Source organism: Cyprinodon variegatus, unplaced genomic scaffold (genome assembly GCF_000732505.1).
Source record: "Cyprinodon variegatus isolate N-32 unplaced genomic scaffold, C_variegatus-1.0 Scaffold45, whole genome shotgun sequence".
Taxonomy (NCBI): domain Eukaryota; kingdom Metazoa; phylum Chordata; class Actinopteri; order Cyprinodontiformes; family Cyprinodontidae; genus Cyprinodon; species Cyprinodon variegatus.
In genome coordinates, this window is record NW_015150498.1 from 187,638 (window position 1) to 212,459 (window position 24,822).

Sequence of the window (24,822 nt, forward strand, 5' to 3'; positions counted from 1 at the left end):
TTAGCAGGAAGAAACCTCCAACAGAACAAGTTCTTTTGGTTAGATGGGACCAGGGTTTCGCTGTGTACTCTGTATTTTTTTAAAGTTTTAAGTAAACATATCTACATTTTTTAGGGTTATGGTATTAGAAAGACCTACTTAGCTTTAGTTGGTTGTCCAAGCATATTATGCATACAGTATATGCTTATTATGTAGAATATACACATTAAACATCTTCAGTTTTATTCAATAGCATCTATCTTACTGACATTAGAGGACAAAAGGATAGATTAGTTATTCATCCCCGATGGAAATTCATGCATCTGGTAGCACCTAGTTATTAAAGAAACAAAACTTCTGGTAGACATTATAAACAAGAAGACTTTTAGTATTTTTTTAAAAGCACAAGGTCCACAAGATGTGTGCAACCTTGTTGTTCCAAAAGAATACCACTGGCTTCAGCAGATTGGGAGAAAATGTGCAGAATCTGACTGCAAACATTAAAATATTAATAATTTCTCAAGAAAGAGAGCCTCGTTTGTATGCAAACACCAGTCCAAATTACTGTTGATATGTAAACCCACATATTTGTGGGATTTAACCACTTCTATGTTCTCAACCTCGATTTTAACAAGCTGGTGTTGTTATTTCTTCTTTCTGCCAATATTTGTCTCCTTAGTCGGAGTAGGGGGGATGAATTTTGAATTACTTGATTCATAATAAAGAATTAAAAATGTATTTAAGGTAAATGTAGCGAAGATATTAATGGTTTAAAGTGAGACATTGTGATCAAAAGGAAGATCAGGATGGGAATCCAAGGACAAGGAAGTCAGTAATGGACAACACGTGTGCCTCGCGCTCCCTGAGACCTTAAACTGTTTCATCAGCTGCATCTTATCTCCCTGTTTAGAAGAATACATAGTGAGAGGGTGGGCTGCTACCTGCAGAGTCTGAAGGATGCCTCACATATGTAGACTCATACACAAATAAGCACATTTTCCAAAACAATTACAATGGTTCCCAGATAAAAGCTTTTACATCTCTGCACCGAGGACCAGCTAAACAAACAAAGAGGCCGCCCTTGCCTGGGTAACCTGCCCCTGGGTCCTGCTTTAAATGAGTGCCAGCCAAGGTTGGGAAATGGAGGTTCTTAAAGAAAAGATATACATATGTATGGTGGAGGAAAATGAGCAGAAATCTTTAGAGGAAACATGTGATAATCTAAAAAACTCCCTTAGGCCCAGTGTGGCCTGCTGTGGCACACCGGCAAAGTGCTTGCCAGACAAATTGCCTTGGCTGGCAGAGTGTAGTGGAAACAGCATGAAGCAGGACCATGGAGGAAGGTAATAGCTGTTCACTCCTTTCACTTGGCCCACTACAACATACTGTACACCAAGCTGAACTAAGGAAGAGTAAAAATGATTCATTGTTTTCCCTTTACATTCTAGAGGAACTCATCTCCCCCTGTGTCCTCTCTCCCCATTACCACCACAAACAACCTGCATTTAAACAGATATTCTTTAACTTGTCTTTTTTTAAAAGTATACCATTGAGATTATGAGCATTAGAGCAGCAGAGCAAAGACGTTTCCTCCTTGCATATTTGCTGTTTTTTGTTCCTCCAGTAGGAAATATCACTTGTGTCGACTGTCGCTGGCTCTTCGGGTTTAAATAGAGCTGTATAATTGTAATTGAAATCTTGTGTATCCTGAAAGCAGGATGGCATCTCTGGCTTTGCATGTGGAGAATTCTGTGTGACAGCAGGATGTCCCTTTGGGAAAAAGACACGGCAGTGAGGAGGAGCAGGAGGAGAACAGGTTTATGATGCCATGAAGAACGTGATGCTGGGGAAGGTTGCACAGATGTGCAGAGTAGACCCCCTAAGGGCCCACAAGCAGACTTGGCAAAGGAATACATAACAAGGTCATAAGATATTTACTGAGAAATGGATACAGGAGAATAACCCATGTCACTAGAAAAATAAGAATTTTATACAAACATTTCTTTTTAAAATTGACCTCCATTGGGCCACGTTGACCATTGTTGGGCCCTCACTGTCATAAAAGCAGTCACGTTTCCATTGGACAGTTTTACAAATGTCATAATTTATTTTACAAATATATGCTGAATCATATTATTAAGCTAATTAAATGGTGTAAACTGTGTCTGGATGTTGCATCATGTTTTTGTACTCCTAATCTGTTTAAATTAAATTCCCGAGCGATGGCCTTTTTGAATAATGTTGGCATGGAACTTGGCTTATCCACTCTGATGCTTTTCTGTCTGTAATGATTGTCATGGTCTTTGCTGCAAGATTGCCGCTGATATAAATACTGAATACCCCCAGTATCGCTTGCATGATTGGCCCTTCATCTAGGTTTGTTTATATCAAAGAATGGAGTTAGAACATACAAAAGTTATGATGTCAGTGGCGGCCAGTTTGTCCTTTTTAATGACTGTTATTTGTTAAAGAATATAGTATTATCAACTGTGGTAGTCTCCTATGAGCTGTTTTAGAAATGTTTCTGTATAGATTAAGTACCCTTCTTTGAGATAATTGATTTAGCAGATCTTCATTTTAATTACGTTAAGTAATGTGGAACATTTCTAGTTGCACTTTGCTTTTAATGGATTAGATTTAATTCCTCCTGCTGTTTTTTTTCCTTAACTCCACAGCCTATCACATGGCTGATAACACAAATAATTTCATGCGTGGTGTCTGGAAGTTCTTTTAACAATAAGTCTGCTCAGTCGACATCTGCATTCAGCCAGTAAAATGTATTTCAACGCAGAACAGATAAATATGAAGAACCAAAGGAAAGAAAAATAAACAAAAAACTGACTGAAGGGAATTATGGGGAGAATCTAAAACATGAATGAGGCAAACAAGTGAGAGAAACGACTGGTGGCAATGAGAATAATAAAAGAGAGTTCAGAGAGGAAAACAGCTGGAGGCCTTTTTGCTTTCTTTCGTTAGATTCTGAGTCATACATAGGGCAAACCCAGTGACCTGCAAGTGATACCAGGCTGGAGAGGTAGAGAAACCTGGCAGGGCTGGCAAACTTCACTCATATAACATCTGGTGCCTTCAGTCCTTTATAAAAGTCTGTTTTATCCACATATAAAGGGCTATGAAAAAAGCATATGACCTTAGAGACTTTGTTTATTTTGCTTTTTGTCAAACTTAAATGTTCCAGATCGCCAACTAAATTATTAATACCTGACAAGGATAACTTGAATAAATACAACAAAGGAAGTTTTGAATGATTATTTCATTTATTACAGGACAAAGCCTGACAAAGGATAAAACATAATTTAATCCTAAACCTAATAACTAATAGGTGACAACTTTTGCAATAACTAGCAATATATGTTTTTATATTTCTCTTTTTTCATGACTTGTTTTAAAGTATTTCATTCATATTGGAGAATCTTTTAGACTCACCAGCCTGTTATCAGGTCCAGCCACAGCATCTCAGTGAGATTTATGTGCAAAATGTGAGTGGATGTATTTCTCTCTGGAATAAGACCTCTTACAGTGGCTGCATCGTGGAACAGCTGTTTATTTTGGGATTAATAAACTATTTTTAAATAAAAAATAAACTCATTACTCGGTTTGCTTTGAATCATTGTCCTGCTACAGACTGTAAGCCATTAGGAAAGGAAGCCCTGTTCCTCCAGATCGCCTCCACCATTATTGACTTTCTCTTTGAGGATTTTTTTTTACTTCTTTTTAAATTCTATTACAATTTGATTAGATGATCTGAAACTTAAGAAGGTGACAAACAAGGAAATCTATAAAGGGGTCAGATAGTTTTTCCACAGCTCTGTATGACTACCACTCTGCTGCCCTGACCAGGCCTGAGTTTGACTGTAAATGTGTGTAAATGATAAGCACAGAGGGCCGACAGCCTGACCCAATCAAATTGCACATCAGGGGAGCACGGCTCCCAGCTGCAACCAGGAAATCCAGCCCTCAAGCAATGCTTTTCAACACACTTCTGAAACTGACTTTGAGCTCAGAACATATTCCAGAAAGGACTCAAATCAACAGCTGGACATTTATTATAAAAAGAAAACCAGAAAAGGAAATAAACAGCTTGAACTCATGTAGCAGGCGATAACAAGTGGTTCCTTCTCTGTGTATATTTCTGAAGTAGTTTGAAGCTTTTCCTCCATGTACGTACAGTAGTTAGTTACTCATTGATGATGACAGTGTAGGAACAGAGTGGAGCAGTAAACATGCTGTTTTCTTTGTTTCTGTAAACTCAGCTCTTATCTCATCCTGACAGTGCTCTCCTCTTTTCTTCTCTCAGCCTAAAATACAGAAACGTAGCATCAGGCTCAGCAGAAACAGCCCGACCATTTTGGACGCCTCTGAATTTGTCATGTCTCATTGTCTTCATTTACGCGGGGGTGCGCCAAACTCTTCTCTGAGCACATGCACGGCTCCAAGTGACCGGGTTCAGGAGTAGTTAAACAGCCTCTGAGCTGCACCGGTCTTTTTACTGGAATACTTTCATGGGTTCATTTCCTTTACTGGAATCTGCTCTCCTCCTCCTTTTTGTGGGGGACTGAATTTTGAGTGACTCATTTCCTAATGTTGCTTTATATTCCAGGAATTTCCAGCAGCATTTCTTTTTTCTTGAGCTTATTATAGCTTTTTTTCTGCTGCACATCTATAAACTATAGACCAGAGCTGATAGCGTCTCTTGTTTATCCTCTGTCTCTATCAGTCACAATTTCCTTTGTGCTTCCCATTAGCTCCTGAAAAGTAAAAGAAAATAATAAAAAGTAATTGGTCATCTGAGCTGGGCTCCAATTCTTTAAAAGGTTTTACATCTGAATTTAGTTTAACTGTAAGGATTTTGTAGGATGGATATATAACCCATTATCTTTCCCTTTTCTGTCACTTTTTCTCTCTGCAACCTTGCATGGGAGCAGAGCCTGCTTGCCATGGGGCTGACAGTCATTCTGTGTCAGCTCAAAGTGTTTTATCTGCCTCTCTCTCTCACCATCCTGTCTCCTTCTCTCCAGCATACCAGGTTCGGCTGTGTGCGCCTTTGACATGGAGCAGCTGGCTGCCGTGTTTGATGGAAGGTTTAAGGAGCAGAAATCTCCAGAGTCTATTTGGACGCCTGTTCCAGATGAACTCATCCCAAAGCCAAGGTAAAGCCAGATGGCAATGCTCAATACATGCACCTGCGTTATCAGATTGATATCGGCAAGCTTAGGGGAGGGCGATAGCTGTGTTCTGAAACATGACGCTGCTTCAGAAAGAAGCAATTTTTTTGGAAAAAAGTTTGCAATAAGGGATGTATCTAGCAAACTCATTCATATTTTATCACTTATTACAGCAATGATATTTATATTATTGGGATTTTTTGTAATAAACCAACACAAAGAACTGAATCACTGTGAACATAAAGGGAAATGGTACAATGGCACAGTTAAAGCTCCAGATATTTTCATGTTAACAAGTATTGAACCAGTTTAATCAGACTGTCCATTGTTTACGCCGTGGGAAAGCATCCAAGATTTGCTTGAGAACATTAATGAGATTCTACACAAGGCCAGAGAAGCAAAGGGCAGGTTAGGGGGAAAGATATGGAGAAGTTAAAAGCAAGGTTTGATTAGAAAACAATATTCCGGGCTTACAGAGCCCCTTTCAATCCATCTTCTAAAAATAAAGATTATAGCACAACCACACCATAAATTTGCTATAAATATGTAATTAAACAAATGTGGAAGAGTTTAAGGGTGTGAATACTTTTGCAAGTCACTGTGTGATGTTTTCATCTCATGACTGAATTTTCCTCAGATTTTTTGCTTAGGTTTTTAGCTTCGAGTTAAAGAAAAGGGAAAAGCGACTTTGTATAAACAATGTTGGAGAGTTTTGAACATAACACTTTTTTGAGTGTTGCCGAATGCTGTATGAATATGAGTCACTCACAGTCTAGACTGTCCTTTTAATAATATATTATTACAGAGGAATGAATGACAGGATTTTGTCAGATAATTTCACTCCACTCTTTCTGATGTCCTCCGTCTTGCTGTCTCCAGACCGGGTGGCTGTGCTGTTCAAGGATCAAAGTTTAATTCTTCCAACTCGTTTCCCGATGAGATGCTGAACTTTGTCAAGACACATCCTTTGATGGATGAAGCTGTTCCATCACTCGGACAAAGACCTTGGATTGTGAGAACCATGGTCAGGTAAGAACTCTGTGGATCGGCTGTTATGCATACTGATTCATCAGGTAGTTAAAAATAATTTCTGAAAGAAATGTTTCTATTGTAATTTCATTGTTATTTTTAGGAAATTAAATATACAATAATATAAGGTATTATTATATGTTATGAATAAAATCAGACTAACCAGAATTATCTACAAGTTACTAAAAAGTAACGGATTTATTTTCTGCTTTATAATGCTTTTAGACATTTATATTATTCAATATTATTATTCTGCCCTTAAAGTGGAAATGAAATGGTTAAACGAAATAGCTTCATTCACAAGAGTGTGTCTTACTATTATTATATTAGAAGTGTGAAAAACATAAACTAAAAAAAAAGAAAGTTTAGCATTTTTTTGTAATTTTTTAGCAAGAGGCACTGCCAGGTTGCAGTACGATACCAGTGATACATCACAACCTTAACACACTTAAAAAATATGGTTTAATGGAAGCCATAGCTGAAAGTACACTGAAGTGTCTTACCCTATGGCTTATACTTATTTTAGCCCATTTGCTGTGTTATGCCATGCCATGCTACCCCAGAATAGGTTTACAGGATACACTGTACTGTATATGTACAGTGCAGTACAGTACAGTACAGTGCGCACCATTGCCTCTATTTAGCTCAACTTCCCTCTGTTATTCTTTCTTTTCAAAGCTGTTCTTTTGACTGATATTATTTATGACTGAAATGTCTGTTATAATTAGTTCACTATGCAAATTTGATAAGCAGTTTTTACTCAGTGGATTTCTCTTCATTTCCCAGTTACTCCAGACAAATGGCAGATTTTGTTTTCACTGCACCAGACTCTGTCTAGTTCACCTTAACCAATCTGTTAAATCATGAGTTTCTTGGCAATGCTTTTAGCTTTCATACATAGATGGACTCAAATGGATTACTCCAGTCTGTGGCATTAATGCAGCACTCTGTCTCTCTCTGTGGTGTAGGTACCAGTTGAATAAAATAGTAGTGGACACAGAGGCTGGTCCATATAGAAACCGCACCGTCCTCTTTCTTGGGTCGAGCAGAGGAACCATTCTCAAGTTTCTCATTATGCCAAATCAAGACAACACAGTGACCAGCAGCAACATCTTTCTGGAGGAACTGGAAGGATTTAACCCTGACAAGTAAGACTATATATTAAGACAACAGCATAGAGGCTTATTTAGTCATGATTCCCTTTGTGCTTATTTTCAATCATTTGGTAAAAAGTTGACCTGCCATTTCAAAGTTTTACATAGCTCATGTTTCTTTGTCAAAGATTTATTAAAGTAGTAGCACTGTCTATAACTAAATTTGTCTTTATGGAAAATAAATATTTTCAGTAAAATAGATTATTATACTTTCTGTGCTTCCCCTTTAAACACATAGTTGCTAGTAAAAAGAACATTTTGGTTTTGTTTCCGCTGTAACAAAAGAGTATTGTTGTCAGAGTAACTTCTTGTTTCAATGGAAAAAGATATGATTTTTTTATACTAAATGGTCTCTATTTTTTATAGCACTTTTTCATGTCAGGGGACTCCAAAAGGGCATCTCAACCTAAAGAGTCACACACAGAGAAAAGCTGTTATTAGAAAAGTGTTATTGAATTTATTTATACAGGTTACACAATCAAATTCTTCAAAAGGTTTTATAAGGAAAACCAGCTGATTGCATGGACTCATTCGCTGTCTGCAGTCCCTGCACTGGGAAAACTCCCTTTTAACCAGAAGAAACCTCCAGCAGAACCAGGTTTAGTGTGAGCGGTCATCTGCCGAGGCCGACTGGGGTTTAATGAGACAGAAGCAGATAATGACATAAATGAAATAAGTTATTTGGCACTCAGGCCCTGGCAGAAGACTTTGATGCTGTAAATCAACATTCACTTGAATAACCTACACTGAAAATAGTAATGTAACTGTTTTTGCCATTTACTTAATCATATTTATTTACTTTAACGCAATTGTTTCATGTTAGCAGGGTAGGACATAAAACAATTGTGTTAAAGTAACTAAATATGATTAAGTAAATTGCAAAAGCGGTTGCATTAGGATTAAGGCCAGAACACACCGGTCGTGTACTACTTTTTAATCTCCTATCCGATTGTTTTCCATGTCACAGTGACTTCGTAGAGAGGCTCCGACTAGGCAGCATGGGCAGATCTACTGAGATTTTTTTTCATTTCTGTGCAATACACAAATAAAAAAAAATTGCCACATTTGAATTAAACAGAATATGAAAAGTTTTTAATGGAAAAATTTAATAGAAATTAAAAAATCAGTGGCGCATTCTATAAAGCAAAGCCCCACTTAACGAGTCTGTCCATTATAATGAGATGAACGTCTAAAGAAAAGAAAAAAACTGCAATAAACAGCGTGGGATTGGTTTATATGCTGACTTAGGCAGAGAGGTGACTCTCAGAGAGATCTGGGAAGTTTATCCAAGTTTTTCCTTTCTTTTTTTTATAAAGAGGTGTGAGAGATACGCCGCACTTAACTGCTCTGTCTGCCCTCATTTATTTTTTTGGTGTAAGGCTCGAAGAAGATCTCTAACTATTTTACGTAACTATTTTTTCTCCTATCATAGATAAAGTATTAATTTTTTTATGTTTCATTAATTGTCCTTGCACAAGTCTGTCCTGCTATTCTATATACGCGATGTGCGACTCCAAAACTGACTGTTTCCCGGTGCAAATAACATATTTTTTTTTCTTGTATTTCCCCCCAAAGCGGATGTGTTTTACTTTGTTATCGCGTCTCTCTTCCTGTCAGACCCATGAAATTGCAGCTGAATTGCTGCGTAGTCCAACTAGAATAGACCTGGGCTCTATCTAAGTAGGATCTACACAAGCACCCTTGCAGAAAATCATATCATTGCTAAACACCACAACTTCGTCCGACATAATTTTCTGTCGGATCAGATCGGATCTGGTGTGTTCTGGCATGTAGAGTGGAGTCTTTTCCCCCCCGAGGCCCTGACACTGGTGGTGGAATAAGCTAGAGGGTGAGTGGGACTGAGAATGAGGGAGGAGATGAGGTTGAGGTGGATGGAAGCGGCCCAAGTTGATTGGCTGGAGCTGATCAAGGGACATCGCAGGGGGTTCAGGTGAAGCTGATAAGAATCTCCCAGATTGAATTTTCACTTAAGCTTCATTATACTACAATTAGTCATTCTACATTATAATACATTATAGCCACAGTCGCTCTGGGGCTCACTGACAAAGGCAAACCCCAGAGTAGACAGTCAAATCTGCAGATTCTGGGACACATGGAGGGATTGATTGACAAAATGTGGTTTAAGAAATACAATTTGGCTTATATTGTCATATTTTACTGTTAATTCTGTTTTTGTTAAGGATTATAGCACATGGTGCAGAAAGATGCCCTTATATCACCAGCACTATCTTGCTTTAAACAACATGTGGTGCTTGTGAACACCTCAGAGTCCTAATCAGCTGATTTCTCATTCAAATTAGCAGTGCTGGAAACATGTCGGAAATGGTATTTATGGGTTTAGCGGAAGATAATCAGCTGGGAGCCCAGTTGTAAGCAGCATCCTGACCTACTTAAACTCTAGCATGGAGGATATAGAAAAAGTCTGGGAAGATAAGAGAGAGCTGGTTGATAATATGATGGTAATCTGACACTATTATTTTGAAAGCTCAACGTTTAATTTATTATTTTGGTTTTTTTTTGGGCGCTTGTGTTTTTTTTATTGTTTGAAATAAGATATCAAAACTAAACTCTGAAGTCTTAAACATGACTGTTATCTCAATTAGGCTGTCTGTAGCTCCTGAAGTTTTTCTTTCTTTTGCAGCACCAAAGCAGTGCTGCGATAACACCAGTGTTTTGATGGCCAGAGTTAAAAACTTTTAGATGAAAACACAAAACAATAAGTTATGTAGTAGTACAAGTACAGCACTGGTTTTGGTTAAAAAAAAACTACATATTGTTCATTTTGAAAGCAATCTAATGTTTACCATCAAAAGGGTTTGATTCAATTGGTGCACAACTTATCTTAAAAAGGGCAAGGCAAGGCAAGGGAAATTTACTTGTATAGCACAATTCAGTATAAAGACAATGCAAAGTGCTTTACATGATTAAAATATAGGAAAATAAAACAGAATCAGAGCAAGTGGAAGAAAAAATTAATAATAAATGCAGAAACAACAAAGAACATTAAAAGAAAAGAAGCAAAATAGATTTTGTATAAAGTACTGTACAAAAATGGCACCATTTTTGAATGAGCTCTTCTCTGGCTTTGTACACTTTGATCATGTTAAGTCTAAGTTGGCAGAAACACTGCAAGCAGAGCTGCCAACTCCACAATTAAATATAGGCAGACAGTTATGATATGAACTAGTATTTAGATTTTATGACTAGTTCACTCCAAGAATTTCAATCAGTAACGGGAAGACATTGCATACGTTACAGCCTGCAAATTCACAGTGGACAACTTCCCTCAAAGGAAGAAATATTGAGGACTTTTTTTAAGAATGACATTATCAAAACTACTATAAGAAATCCCTTATATGTGATAAGATTTTTGAACTTAAAAGGTTCAAATCTTATATTAGGTTTCAATGTAACTAATGAATGTGTTCATTTGAATGTGACCACCAAGATACAAATCACTATGAAGTTTCTGAGACAATGCAATAACAAACAAGAAAGAGAAATAGGATGATTAGATAAGACTTGAATGAAACCCTAATAATCATTATCACGAAGCAGACTGTCCTCTAATGAGTTTGAGAATTAGTGTTATGGGCAAACATTAGAAAATTATGAAAGAGCCAATCATCCTTGATCATGACTAAAGTTATTGCAAGGAAGGCTGACCCTCTATCTTCAGTCTGAATTGAATCCTATTCCTTATCTGGATCTTAACAAAGGATTTGGTTAAACAAGCCCCCCTGTGCTTCTGTAATTAGCATTTTACACAAGGCACAAGAGCTTCACTTCATGTCGGTTCTTTTTCCTGTTTTGTTCTTAGCTGAAATGCAGCGTTCCACATGGTGAATGACGGCAGTGGTGGTTTTAGGGGGATTGGGAGGGGTAGTAATTGTCACACAGATGCAGGCAGCTCTGGATGGTGATTATCTTTCTCTAAGGATAATTAAAGGCATTTCAAAAGAAAGTAAATGTTTCTAAACAGTTTCTGTTGCGCTAATTGGGCTTGTGAATACATAGAGCCTCTTTCATCGATAAGTGAAAGCCAAGCATTATTTGCTGAATTGACCAGCTAGAAAAAGACTTTTATCTTGGAGTACTTTTCCTACTCCTTCAACCTATGCCTAGTAATTTCTGCCTCAAATTTGTCAAAATGAGGGACAGTGATTGCAAGTGAAATGAGGGGGGCAGCGTGGCAAGAAAGCTGGTGTGGGCTGGAGCCAGTGTTAGGAATAATTTGGTGTTCATGGTAAGCTCGCTGGGAGGTCTCTGACAGTCCAGCTACCACAGCAGGCATCCAGCTAATCAGAAGACACATCTTGCTCCAGGCCTTCACCATCCTAACCTGTGCATAACAAACAAACAAAGGAACCCTAGAGATTCACAGATTACAGACCTGGGGCCGATTTCTGATCTCTGATTTGTAATGCTTTGACCTGCTAATTCTGATCTTAGATGGATATTGAAATATGTTTTCTTGCCTATAAAGAGAGCCACACTGTGAGAAAATATAGTCTTTGCTTTTTTTACCCTCCTAAAAAACCTAAATGAAGAGTAATACCAACAGTTAGTGGGTGTTGGTCTTCATTTATTATTTTTAACAAAAGAATTAAGATCCTCACTGGTATTTTAAGATATCTAATCTAATCAAATATCTATCTTCAAAGCTTAAAAGGATACGAAAAAAGAAAAAAGAGTGCACATTTAGCTTTCCTAGTATTACGCTGAAGCTGACTCCGGGTCATTCTTTCCTTTGCTGGTTTGAGAAGCTCTTAAATTGTTGAATTGCCGAAAAGACTAAAGATAGAAAAACAAAACATTAGTATTTTATTTTCTTCTGACCCACTGGTCTCTGATAAGGAGCTGAGCAAACTGAAATAATCACATTTCTGTCTAAAGTCAGTTAAAAAGCTAAACCCCTCATTACGTTTAAAAAGTTTTAAAATGTCAATGTTTAAAAATGTCAGTATGAGTTATAGACAAAAAGCTAAAACCTTTGAGGTACTATTTGCAAAAGCAGATTAGTTTAAGGACACACAATCACAAATGATAATTACACATAATGACCCATTGACTTGATATAGAGCAGGTAGGTGACTAGTTTGCTGGTGTCATTTCTGAGCCTTGTTATGTGTACAAAGAAATAACTTATTTAATGTATGCTGCATTCTGCTTATGTCTGTTTACTCTTCTCCTCTTCTTAAAGCCTTTTTTGCCTTCTGACTCTCCCTATTCATTTCCTTGTATTTGATGATTTTGTCTGTGAAGAATAACTCCTAGCTTGGCCTTAGAAGGAATAATATATTCTTCCTAATGACTGTGGGCCATCCACAATCTCATTACCATAAAACCTCTCCTGCAGATTTAACATGTGCATAATATGGTGTATATCTGCTGCATGAAGCCAGGTAGTTGCCAGCTCTTGTGCCTCAATTAGAGACAATGTGGACCCTGGCTGCTGCTTTTTGAAGGCCAGTCGACCCCTTAAAGATCCACAATCATCTCTGCATATTTAGGTTTGCATTTCAATGTTCAGCACTTGCTGCATTTCATTTTTTTGTGTTTCACACCAAAACTAGAGAGGTTTTTTTTGCCCTGTTGTTCTGCTCAGATTAAGATCAGGGGTATGATGTGCACTGGCAAAGTGGTAATTTGAAATTGCCTAATGCAAATTTTTGTTGTTTGTGTGTGTTTCTGTGATGCAGGTGTGCTGAGGACTCTATGCATGCCAGACAGCTGTTGTCTCTCACCCTGGACCGGGCGAGCCACACATTGCTCCTCGCCTTTCCCTCCTGTGTGGTCAGAGTGCCTGTGGCCCGATGCCAGCTCTACTCCCGATGCATGAAGTAAGCCTGCAAAGAATAAAACACAACCCAGACCATAAATGGGCAGTTGGGTAGTAAAAGATCGTTGGTGACCTTAAAGGGACCAACTAGCATTTGTCTTTAAGTGAAGTGAAAAGGAGAGCTCTGACAGCTGCGGCAGACCTAAGCTTTGCTGCAGTGGGAGAGACGCTCTGCTGGAAATTTTCTTTGGTCCTGATAAAAGGGATAGCAGTGTTCTGTTTTAATTATGCCTTAAAACAGAATAGTGTCCGGCTTAAATGACTAAGTCTGTAAGATTGTAAAATATTCTATACGTTCAAAAGGAGTTGAATCTAAACCTTTCAGGCGTAACATCACTTTTCTTCTTTAACATTACTTGGTATTTTTCTGCATCTTCTGACTAAGGAGAGTTAAATAAATGTATTTAATTTCTTGTATTTGTGCATTTTGCTGCAGTCTAACTTATTGGGAATTTTTTCAATTTTTTTCTAATATCTGAAGCTGTTAGACAAAAAGCAAAATGTTAAAATGTAAAGTTATGTTTTATGGATCTCTTACACACAAACCAAGAAATCCCTCTGGAGGTTTAGAGGCACTGGAAATATTACCTGTGCTAATATTAAATACTGTTCTATATTTTAGCATTCCTGCTACTATATATAATCACATGCCATTGAAGATGAAACTGATTTAATAGCTTGTGATCATACCACTCAAAAAATACATTTACATTTCCGGGACACAATTAAGTGTATATATTGATATGACCATGAAACACTATGCTAATGATATTTAACGTTTTGTGCAAATGGTCATACTGTAAATAAATCTAAGGGTGTGGATTCTGAAGGTAACGTTTGAGTCAAAGGTGTTTTTTTGGGATTTTTTGGCCCTAAACTTCAATGAGGTGGCATACTACTGTCCTATTAAAGTTTTTTATTTTATTTTTTTTAATAATTTCAACATTCTGTTATTATATTTCGACTATTATAATCAAAGCATGAAGTTTAATCAAGAGCAGAACCAAAAAAAGAACACTCCAGATTTTCTGATGGCTTTCTTTTGCTTTGGACAATTTCACTGATCATTACACACACAGATGCATGAATGAGATATAATGACTCTCCACATGCATACACCCATGCAATCAGAGCAACACATAGCCCCACTCCTCTCGTTTTGAGACCTGTGACTGCAGCCTGCTGGGGTCCACCTCCACACTAACAAAAACCAGTGCACCACCCGGCAGCACATGTGATGTGTGTTCACTGGAGCAGGTGAGTCATACAGGCGTATAATCAAGACCACATTTGGAAACCACTCATATGCTCCCTGAGGTGTATTTAACATGTGTGCTTATGTGTTTAGATTTGCGTATCAGGATTCACTTTCTGTGCATGAGTAGGTTCAGGATTTTTTAGTCACGCTTCGGCAGTTCCTGCTGTTTTTTTAACCTCTGAGTAGTTATTGTGAACTTTTTACATATTTTTTTAACATCATAGTAAAAGATCTGTAGATCCCTATCATTTACTAAAGCTAAGATTTTCCAGCTATTCTTGAAGTTAAGTTGTAATTTTCAGTATTTTACTATAAGAAAAACAATTATAGCGTGTACAAAACATGTAGTTTAGACCAGGGGTCTTCAACAAGGACCCCCAAACTGATGGCGAGATGGAGTGGGGACCCCCTAATTATATATATTGTATGAAATTATTATATCAAACTGGTCTTTAGTCACTCTATTACAGATGGAGTCACACAACGAAAGTAATTTTGCACTGGGATTATAAAAGTATTTCTGATTCTTATTCCTCGTTGATAGGACAGGTGTTGTGAATGAAACGGTGCCCAGCTTGAAAGAGCTCCTGTGTGTCGCTGAATGTGTGCATTGATGACTAAAATAAATCTTCTGCCTCCATTTATCTGTTTACTACAGTGTGTTGAATTCATGTTAATGTGGATTTAAAGACATTTCATTTAGTGGAAAAAAATTGCAGGGTGGAATATTAAAAAAAGTCTAATAAACCAAAACTTTCATGACCCCGTAGAGGTCACGGACCCCCGTTGAAGACCTCTGGTTCAGAGTTTTATAACCATGCTTTTGTTCACAAAATAAAGGTACAGCTTTTTACAGTTTTAGACAGCAGAAAATGTTTTTACAGACTAGTTTGTAATTGATATATAAAATATTGTGTCAGATTTTTGCATGTAGTTCATTTATATTTCACATAGAAATTATACCAGAAGCTTTACATGAACCTGTTTTTTGTGTTCATTAAAAGACTTGTCATTTTATTATTAAATTAAACCAGCTGAGTTTAGTTTAGTTTTAGTATAAAGTCAAAACGAAAAAAAGATATCTTACTGATTTTATGAGACATTGTTGAAAAACTCATATCTAAATTGAGGAACTACACTTATTTTTTTTTTTTTATTCAGCCCATACAGTTTGATTAGAACAAAATTTACTTCAGCTGTACTTTTGAGTCTGGCTGTTATATTTTTTTGCATATATTTTTTGTTTTATTACTGTAATACAAAAAACAATTAGTTTAAATTAATACAAATCAAAACTCCTAGTTATGTTTAAAGTTTTAATAACTTAGGAAAGCTATCCTAAGTTATTAAGATTTTATGATAAAAAGTAACTGCTTAGTCACTTTACCTAGTAACGAGTTAGTTTGATTGAGCAGTAACTGAGTTGGTAACTCAGTTACCTTTTGGGGGTAGAAACTATAACTAGTTACTTTTTTCAAATATGTACCCAACACTGTTGTTGAAACGGAACATAACTTCCTATGAGATTTTTTAAGATATTAAAATGTTCTGGCAAAACAAACTTGAACCTCTGGACTTTTTATTATGTTTTATAGCTTTTTAGCATCATTTTTAGTATCTTTTAGAGTATTAGTAACTACATAACATTTTTATACATCCTTAATTGAGGTAAATCTAATAACTATTAGACAGTTGAGCTCCTGGTAGGGGTGATATAAAATTGAAATGCCACTACACTATTTGGCAAAACAACACTTAGAGTCACTTTTAAGTATATGTACCTTTCAGTAAGGCAATTATTATATTCTATTATCATTGCCAATCTTTGTTGTTCCACTCCCTCTATTTCCCTGTAAGTTTAATGCAAATAGATTTTACTGCTCAGGGAAAATACAGATTCATTCTAATAAAATAAACATGTATCTGGTCGATTCAAAACATGTTTTTGACTTCACATTTTTGACTTTTCACTTTTTTTATTTATTTTCATTTTAGATTATTTAGTGATCAACTACAACAGCTGCAAGCTCCACCATAACCTGCTGTGATTAGCAACAGCATCTAATACCTTCACAACAAGAATAAATGGAGGTTGGGGGCACTGATCAGTTTAGTTCTTTCCCTGTTTAGTTGCAGCTGACAATTTCTTTTGTTGATTCTTATCACATCTCGACAGAATGACAGAACGTCATCTGGCTGTTCAGAAACAGAAAGTGTAAAACACAAAGCTCAACACAGAATCACTTAGTCAGAAAAGCAGCAACAGACTGAAACTCAGTACTGCAGGTCCTTCCGCACCCAAAGTATGTCTATATTTTTTCGTTTTACTGTCCCCTAAACTGCAATTGAATGATTTAAAAAATGTTTCCTACACCCTAATTTGCCATACTAGGACTGTATTACTAAAAGTACTAGTGAAAACATAATTAATAGTTCCATTATAAATCATGAGCAGAGGAGGGAAGAACTAACAGGAGATTGTGTTGTTTTTCCCTTGGGGATCATTTATCTCTCAGGAATATAAAGTAAGGTAAAAACAGCATTATTGATCTGTTAAAAGTCACTTTAATCTTTTCTTTTCGGTCCCGTCAGTTTCCCTTTCCTTCTGGGTAAATCAAACAGAATATGTGAAAGCTGTGGAACTCTAAGTGGAACACTGTGATATCACTAACCTTAAAGAAGTATGAATACAGGCTTCATTTTCTTGTATCATTCTAAGGGCTTTTTTCCATACCTAATTTCAGGATGCAAAACATTCCTTGCAATAAACTTTATCAAAAAGGAATGCTCACACCCTGATCAAAAAAGTAGACATGGTGACTTTCTTACCAGCACTGAAAGATAGAATTCTAATCATTTAATTATCTCCCTCCTGTTCCACTGCATACGACCTATAAACCTTAAGGAAACCTGCAGTTGAAGAGTGAGGAGCTTAATTTACAATGTCATACAGTATATCATTACAATGAGATCTCTAATGTAAGATAGAGGTTGAGTATTTAGAGGTTAGAATTCAGAGCTCTGAATACTCTAAAGCTTTGCCTACTTTTGTTAGTCTGTCATTCTTATCCACTGCTTTTTTCATAAGCCCTAATTCACAACATGTCATCGTAATGCCCTTTACAGAAACAAACCTATTTAATAGTACAGATTGGTTAAAAGTGTTCTATGTAGTGACACTTAGCTGACTGCCGTGAGTCAATGACTCAATGCATGTGGTGATAGTAGACATTAATCCCTTATATTTAACATGTATGTAGTGACAGTGGAGAGAAAAACTTCCCCTCTAATAAGAAACCTCCTGCAGAACCAGGTTCATTGTGATTAGCTTTATGCCAAGGGCAAGTGGGGATTCACCAGGATGGAAGCAGGCACAGAAAAGGAACATTGAAGCACTGATCTATAAAAATATTCTATATTAGAAAATATATGGGTAAACTAGCTCCACTGGTAGCTCTGCCGAGGAGAGAAACTTTTAAATAGAGTAACTCTTAACCAGTTTTCTTTTAAAAAAGAATGAAAGAGAGTACACACTAGAAAAACAATCTAGAAATAAGTTAACATTTCTTAAATTCAGTGTATTCAACCTTAATTTGAGTAGGTAAAGGAGATACTTTGCTAATGGAATTAGTATTTTTACTCTTAAAATAAGATTATTAGATAATATGCACTTGATATAAGACAATGCAATTTTGTTTTCTTATTTTAAGTGTAAATTGTCTTTCCATTGGCAAAATGTCTCTTTTACCTCCTCAATCCAAGAACAAATGCATTTATTTTAATAAAAAAAATTATTTTTTGCAGTGCATACAGTTAGTCAAAGTAAAATCTGACCTAACATAAACCCTAAGCACGGACAACAGGTGCAACTCTTTCATCTATAACAGAAGCTGTTTCCAGCAGCCCAGCTGATGCCTTCCTCCAGAATGGTTTCACAGCCAAACAGAGCAACAGGCCAGATGGAGCTACTATAACAAGAAAAAGCACAGAGGAAACAAAATTAGAAGTTGAACTAAGAAAATAATGCAGAACAGAAGTAGAATGAAGAGAAGTGTTCCCTTGGCCCTCCTATACCTTAAGCCTATAGAAGCTAGCTATAAAGATAGTTCAGGATAACCTGAGGCACTTTAACTGTAAGCTTTATCAGAAAGAAACTGTTTATGCCTATTCCTAAAAGTAGACACAGTGTCTGCCTCTTAGACTAAAACTGTCTCTACTTTTGGAAAATCTAGGAACAACTGGCAAATCTTTAGGTTGAATGTGTTTTATTAGGCACATAAGTAAAAAAACTAAAATATAAAATGGAGCTTAATTAGGGCTTTATGCGTGAGAATGAGCATTGTAATTTCTGTTCTGGATTTAACAGGAAGGCAGCATTTATATGTATTCAGCATTTAGTATTCCTTTTTTTTGGATTATAAAGTGCTCTGAGAGCCCCTTTTTGCTTTGAAAGAAAACTATGGTGAAATTGCTGTTAGACATTTTGGTATTAGTGACACAGGTTACATTCATTTTAACTAGATGACAACCTGATTGTAAGATGGGAAATACTGCAGATTTAACATAAACCAGTCATAGCTAAATATAAATCATGTAAAAGGTAATAAAGTCTGTCAATTGTACATTGTACAGTGATTTTCATTATGGTCCTGGTTAAATTTTATCCTCGACATGACCTTCTTACCAAAAAAATAATAATTTCAGATTCATATGTTGCATTTTTAGGAGGAAGGGTCTTTCTCTACAAAATTGCAAAAAAAAATTAACAATTGAAACTTCGATTTGTAATCCTAATGACTTCGAGCAGGAAGCATTTAATCTGATTTAATGAGTTAACTGTGAGCCTTCATGTTTTAAATTACTTTCCCTTTAAGCTGCTCTCATCATCAAACATGTAAGAGACTAACTTTGGGGCCTTCTTAAGTGAACCCAGTTTAATGTTAAGGGTTAAATTAATTTATTTTTCTCTGGTTTCCCTCAGGAACTGCATCGCCTCCAGGGACCCATATTGTGGCTGGACCAGAGGAAGCACCTGCTCCTTCCTTAGACCAGGAACAAGGTGGAACAATTTTTCTATGTTGCTACACAATCTATAAGCACACCGACATACTTCTATTTCCTGTCTCCTGGCTCTATGACATTTTTTTCTTTATCCTATTTTCAAGTTCTATTACCACTTTCCTTCTCTTTGATCCTAAAGTTCTGTTTTTGTGTTGATTTATTTTTTATTACTCATCCCAGGGTGATTTTTGCCTTCTAAAAGAAAAACTGGCAACATCTCATGCATTATTTATCCACTTTGGGAGTTTTAGAAATATGATAGAAATATGGTGTTAGAGATATGATTTTTTTCTTTTTTTGGTTCCTGATTCTAATCTGTCACCCACTCTGATCTTTACATACTTGTAGAATGTGAATGACTGATCTTAAATATTGTTATTTTTTTTGTTTACCTGTTGAGTTGTCATGAAGCATTGCCTTTTTTTGGGAGGTGTCAAGTTTGCATATGAATTCCTCTGTTTCTCTGTTCCTGCTGCAGTTCTATGTCTTCTCTGCTCACTTTCAGTCCTGTTCTTTTCCCTCCACTGAAATCAGATTTCTCATAAGTTAAGCTGCTTATTGAATTAGGCTTTCCAACACAAGTGTAGTGCCTACTGAACAGACAACACATACCTTAAAGACCACCTTGGGCATGCTGCTTATACTATTAAAGACCTCTGTGTATGTCTTGATTAGATTTACCAAGGGCGGTCAACCTGGCAATCGATTCTGCATTAAGTTTCTGAGGATTTCCTCTCTGTGGATTAATGCAACCTTTCTCAGGTAGCCTTCACCAGAGGAGAGGGACATGGGGTTGTAAATTGGACAGCCACTGTGGAAGATGGGTTATTATTTTGAATATATTTTTTGTGTAAAGTTAGATTTTTAGATATATAGGTTTATTGTTACATAAAATTAAAAAAAAGTGGCATGGGTTAATATGAACCATCAACATGAATGTCATATTAACTATATGCTTTTAAGAATCCATCCATTAACAAGCTCATAGCATCGTTCTGGTCAGATAGTGAAACAGTCCTCTTGGCAGAATTGATCATTTACGTAAAAAAATTTGTTTTCTGTGCTGACCCAGGTTTTCCGCATAGGCATTAAATTGCTTATACACATGGAAGAGAGTCAATACATAACCTTGTAAGCTCGATTTAGCCATTCCAAAACAAATTTGATGCATGTTTGAGATCAATGCCCTGCTGGAACAAAAATTTCTGTACAAGTTTAAATGAGGTTGATGTTCTAAGTGACATAAACAGGTAAATCCTTACTCAGAATGTTGTTAAAGTTTTTACAAATTTATAAGGAATTAATGATTAACTTTACAATCATAAGCATATATTTATATCAAGTTGAAGCTGTAGACAACTTGTGATCTCCCTTCTTGCTCTGCTGTCATCTCAAAAAACTTTTTGTGTTAAGATAATTAATAGGTAATGACTGACCTACTGGCTGACAGTACAGCTGCAGTTTGCGGGAGATCCCACTCCACGTCAGTCTCAGAAAGCAGCCACCCAGGTCTTACCAGGGGCTCTGCCACTTATACAAAGGTTTAAAAGGTGGCTATTTCTTGAGAAACTAACTAAAGAGGTGTATTTTGAGATGTACTAGGACAGTGAAAATATCTGGGAGAATATGTATGGAAACGCACCTGGGCTTTCAAAAACCCCACGATTTTTAGTGCCAATTTTACAGGGGCTTTTGATACCATTAGCACCATAGTTGACAGTTGTAACAGGGCATCCTGACCTTTCAAAATGAACTTTTTGTCATAAAAATCTCAGTCTTTTTCTGATCTGAATACAGTATATCTCATTGGAATCTGCACACATCAGTCAAAGACAGTTTTAAGATCTCCTTCTCGTTTGGCTTTCACGCACTTTAAGTAATCTTGTTTTTGAGTCTTGGATTAATCCTGGAATCCGAAACAGTTTCATTTAATCTTAGGGGGAGAAAAATGATATTTTAAAACATATTAATTATGAACAAAACGGGTAATGGTGCCTAGCATAAAGAGGTTTGCTTAATATAAAGAGGCTGGCCTGTGAAGCCATCTGATGTTTGGTTCTCAATCTTGGGGCTCTAGCTGCAGGTCTTCCCCCTTTCCTCCGGTCGATTATGAATAAAGGCCACCAATGTCACAAAATGTTAAAAATAAATGCAAAATTTGAAAGGCTTTCATGTCTAGGATGACTGCGTGTGGACTTCTGACTAGAACTGCGATTTGCATTTATTTACTCCTTTAAATTAGCATTTGTTCCATTTGGTAACAGAAGGTGGACCTTTATGAATTTCATGATCGCTTTCAGCTTGAAGTTTCAACATCTCTGTTCTCTTGCCAGGAATTTGTACTTTTAAAATAGGTCCACATTAAAAGGATACAGATGTTTTGTTAGGAAATTATGGTAATTACTTGATATCCTATTTTCCTTGTGCAAGAATAAAACAAAGGTTATCAGAACCTTAGTTTTAAGAATCATATTGCAGCACTATTACCGACATGCAGCAAACATCATCTGGTCTTTCATCATATCCTATTTTGATGGCCTAGAATAATGAGCCAACACACCTAGAAAAATGTACAAGAAGTTAAAAAGCAACATTTTCAGCCTACATGTTTAAGTAGCAGGGTGTGCATGGCAGCCAGCTTAACACAAGGCATTATTCTTTATTATGATGACATCTGCCATGCCTTCACTGCATATTTAAACTCATTCGTCAAAGTGTTTTTCAGACATTAAAAGCCAACTGGTTACTGTGCAGAAGGTTTTCTAATTGCACAAACAAGCTTCTAAAGACAATTTATCATCCCTGTGCATTCTCATCTGCATTCCTTCTTAGATGCTGTATGTGGGACAGATATTTATTTTCCATGGAAGCTAAAACAATCAACAGCCTAACCATATTTAAATAAATTGTATTTGATACTATATATTCTATTAGAATATGACTTTTTCTTGTGTCTTTCTGTGCAAATACAAAATTTCATCAATTATGTAGTGAAGTTTGAATACATTATGGAATATATCGGTACTTTCTAAGCCTATAAAATTAGCTTGATGCTTTTTCTCTTTGAGTTTTATTAGCTCATGCCAGGTCATTATTCCTGCCTCTAAATTCCAGACTAAACCTCAGAGGAGGTTTTGGACAGTGTTGGGTCCTTTTCCTTCCTGTTTCTGGTCTTTATGAAGATCAAACTTGATGGTCTGCTGCCTTGGGGTTCAGATTTAATGCAATTACAGAATGTTATCAACTACCTCCATCTACCACTTAGAATCTGAACATACTCCCCTAGTTCCTCCAATCAGTAATCATTCCTCAGACTGCAAACAAATCAGATTATGATTTGAACTCAAGAACAGACTTAATGTAATGTTATTTACAAGTAACCATATTATTTAGTTGAAGACACGTCATTGATGGTGCTTTCAGCTTTACAGTACCGGACAGATTTAGCTATTTTTCCACTGATTCCTCTTCCTGTCCTCTCCATGTCCTTGTGCTCAGCACTTCTGTCACTTTCAGTATTTAAATGTCACTGAGTGTTGCAGTTTGCATCACACTTTTTTTTTTTTTTTTGAATTGTAGTGTAAGAAGCAAGACTTATCTGTGGAAAATTAATCAGAATGGCATTTCAGAACTAGCTTCAAAGGTTATTCTTATTCCTAGTGGTCTAACGGGTTCTGCTTTTTCAGGAGTCAAATCAAAAAAACTAATCTGTGCAGTTACTTGTTTTTTGGTGATATTTGTGTGAGAAATTCATAATACTGCATGTCAATGGTTTGTACTTTTGATTGATTAACTTTATAAGGTTTAAGTTTAATAACATGAATATTATTAATGAAATAACCATTATAGGTAATAACTTGATCATAATACAGCATACCAGTAATCAGACACATTAAATCTTTACAATTTTGTCATGAGACAATTCAGAATTGTCTATATTCTAATCAGCTTTACATGACAGACCAACGCAAAGCTGCTCCTAGCAACTAAATGGAAGAAAACAGTTTTTATATATATTAAGGAAACTGTGATATGCATTTAATTCAACCTCATTTGATTAAATCCAGTTCAAGCAATTGACTTTTAATGTCAAACATGAAGTTATAGGGATGTTTGAGGAATATATATATTAAGCTTTAAAGATTTACATGCCTAAGTTATAGGCATTAACCTAAACTGACAGAGTTTTAATGGCTTTATGAATTGAGGATTAAACAGACATCATTATCTTCTTTGTCGATACTCGATACTGTGGAAGAACAACAGGTGTAATTTTCTCTTGTAACCCGTTAGCTGAATGGTGAGATAACGTCACTCTTCTTTCATTTTTTAACAGAGGTTAAACATCCCTATTTCCACCTCTAGCTAGTTGAAAATGAGACGAGAGATTAGATTGCTCATCCTCTCCCGACGCAGGGGTTGTAATTTCTGTGGGGACGATCCGGTATAACTAGTTTGGCAGACAACTGAACATCTATGTCCATTTGTGCATCTACCTGAAGCACACGTTCTGTCAGAGGGCTCTCATGAGAAAGTCAGAAATTACAGAGTAGCTCTCAAATAAATTATTATATTGAGAGCAGTCTGACTAACAAACAGACAGAGCTTGCCCCCTTAAGAACACCCCTCTTTTTGTGCAAAATAAGACAATAAGGTATACAAAAAAAATAAATAAAGGCAGAAAGAAGCATACAGTATATGGAATAAATAGATATAAGAAAATACAACAGAAGAATAAAGGAAACATACAGAGAAATAATTAGATCTAAATAATTAGATCTAACCCTAACCCTTATAATTATGGGAAATAAGGTACCTATTTAATAGAGAAAGAAAAAAATGTATACTGTATTGTATATATGCATTATTTCATCACTGCTTATATTTATTAATTTCTTGTAACTTGTGTGTATTAATTGTATGACAAAATGTTTTTTGAGTACTCCATATTGATGCAGTGGAAGGTGGCTCTACCAACTATGGAATGATCAGTAAATAATTACAAAACCATGAATCATTTTGCAAAAATGCACTAAAATTTGCAACTTAATAAAATGTAAAAAGAGTGTATATAGTTTTGTAGGATGCATTGGGTTTTATTTTGCAATTCATAAATGACCTGGAAAAAAAAGATCTGCATCTTTCCCTCGCAATAACTTACCCTTTCATATGAATTTCATTAGCTGAGCTTTGTAGACAATGAAGCCTGCAGGCAAGTAGATTGTTTTGCTCAAACTAAACTACACACTTTTTTTCTGCCCCTTCCAACCTGGTCCTGTTCCCCTGACACGAATC

The 24,822-nt window shown here is 36.3% G+C and overlaps 1 protein-coding gene across 1 annotated transcript in view; it reads left to right on the forward strand.

The window, feature by feature from the left end:
- Positions 1–24,822, forward strand: part of sema6b (sema domain, transmembrane domain (TM), and cytoplasmic domain, (semaphorin) 6B) — a 195,888-nt gene that overhangs the window by 130,892 nt on the left and 40,174 nt on the right. Inside the window, exons 11-15 of the mRNA XM_015370359.1 lie at positions 5,016–5,147; positions 6,042–6,191; positions 7,160–7,339; positions 13,069–13,209; positions 19,448–19,525. Coding sequence (XP_015225845.1) covers positions 5,016–5,147; positions 6,042–6,191; positions 7,160–7,339; positions 13,069–13,209; positions 19,448–19,525 — 681 coding nt within the window. The remainder of the gene's footprint in view (positions 1–5,015; positions 5,148–6,041; positions 6,192–7,159; positions 7,340–13,068; positions 13,210–19,447; positions 19,526–24,822) is intronic.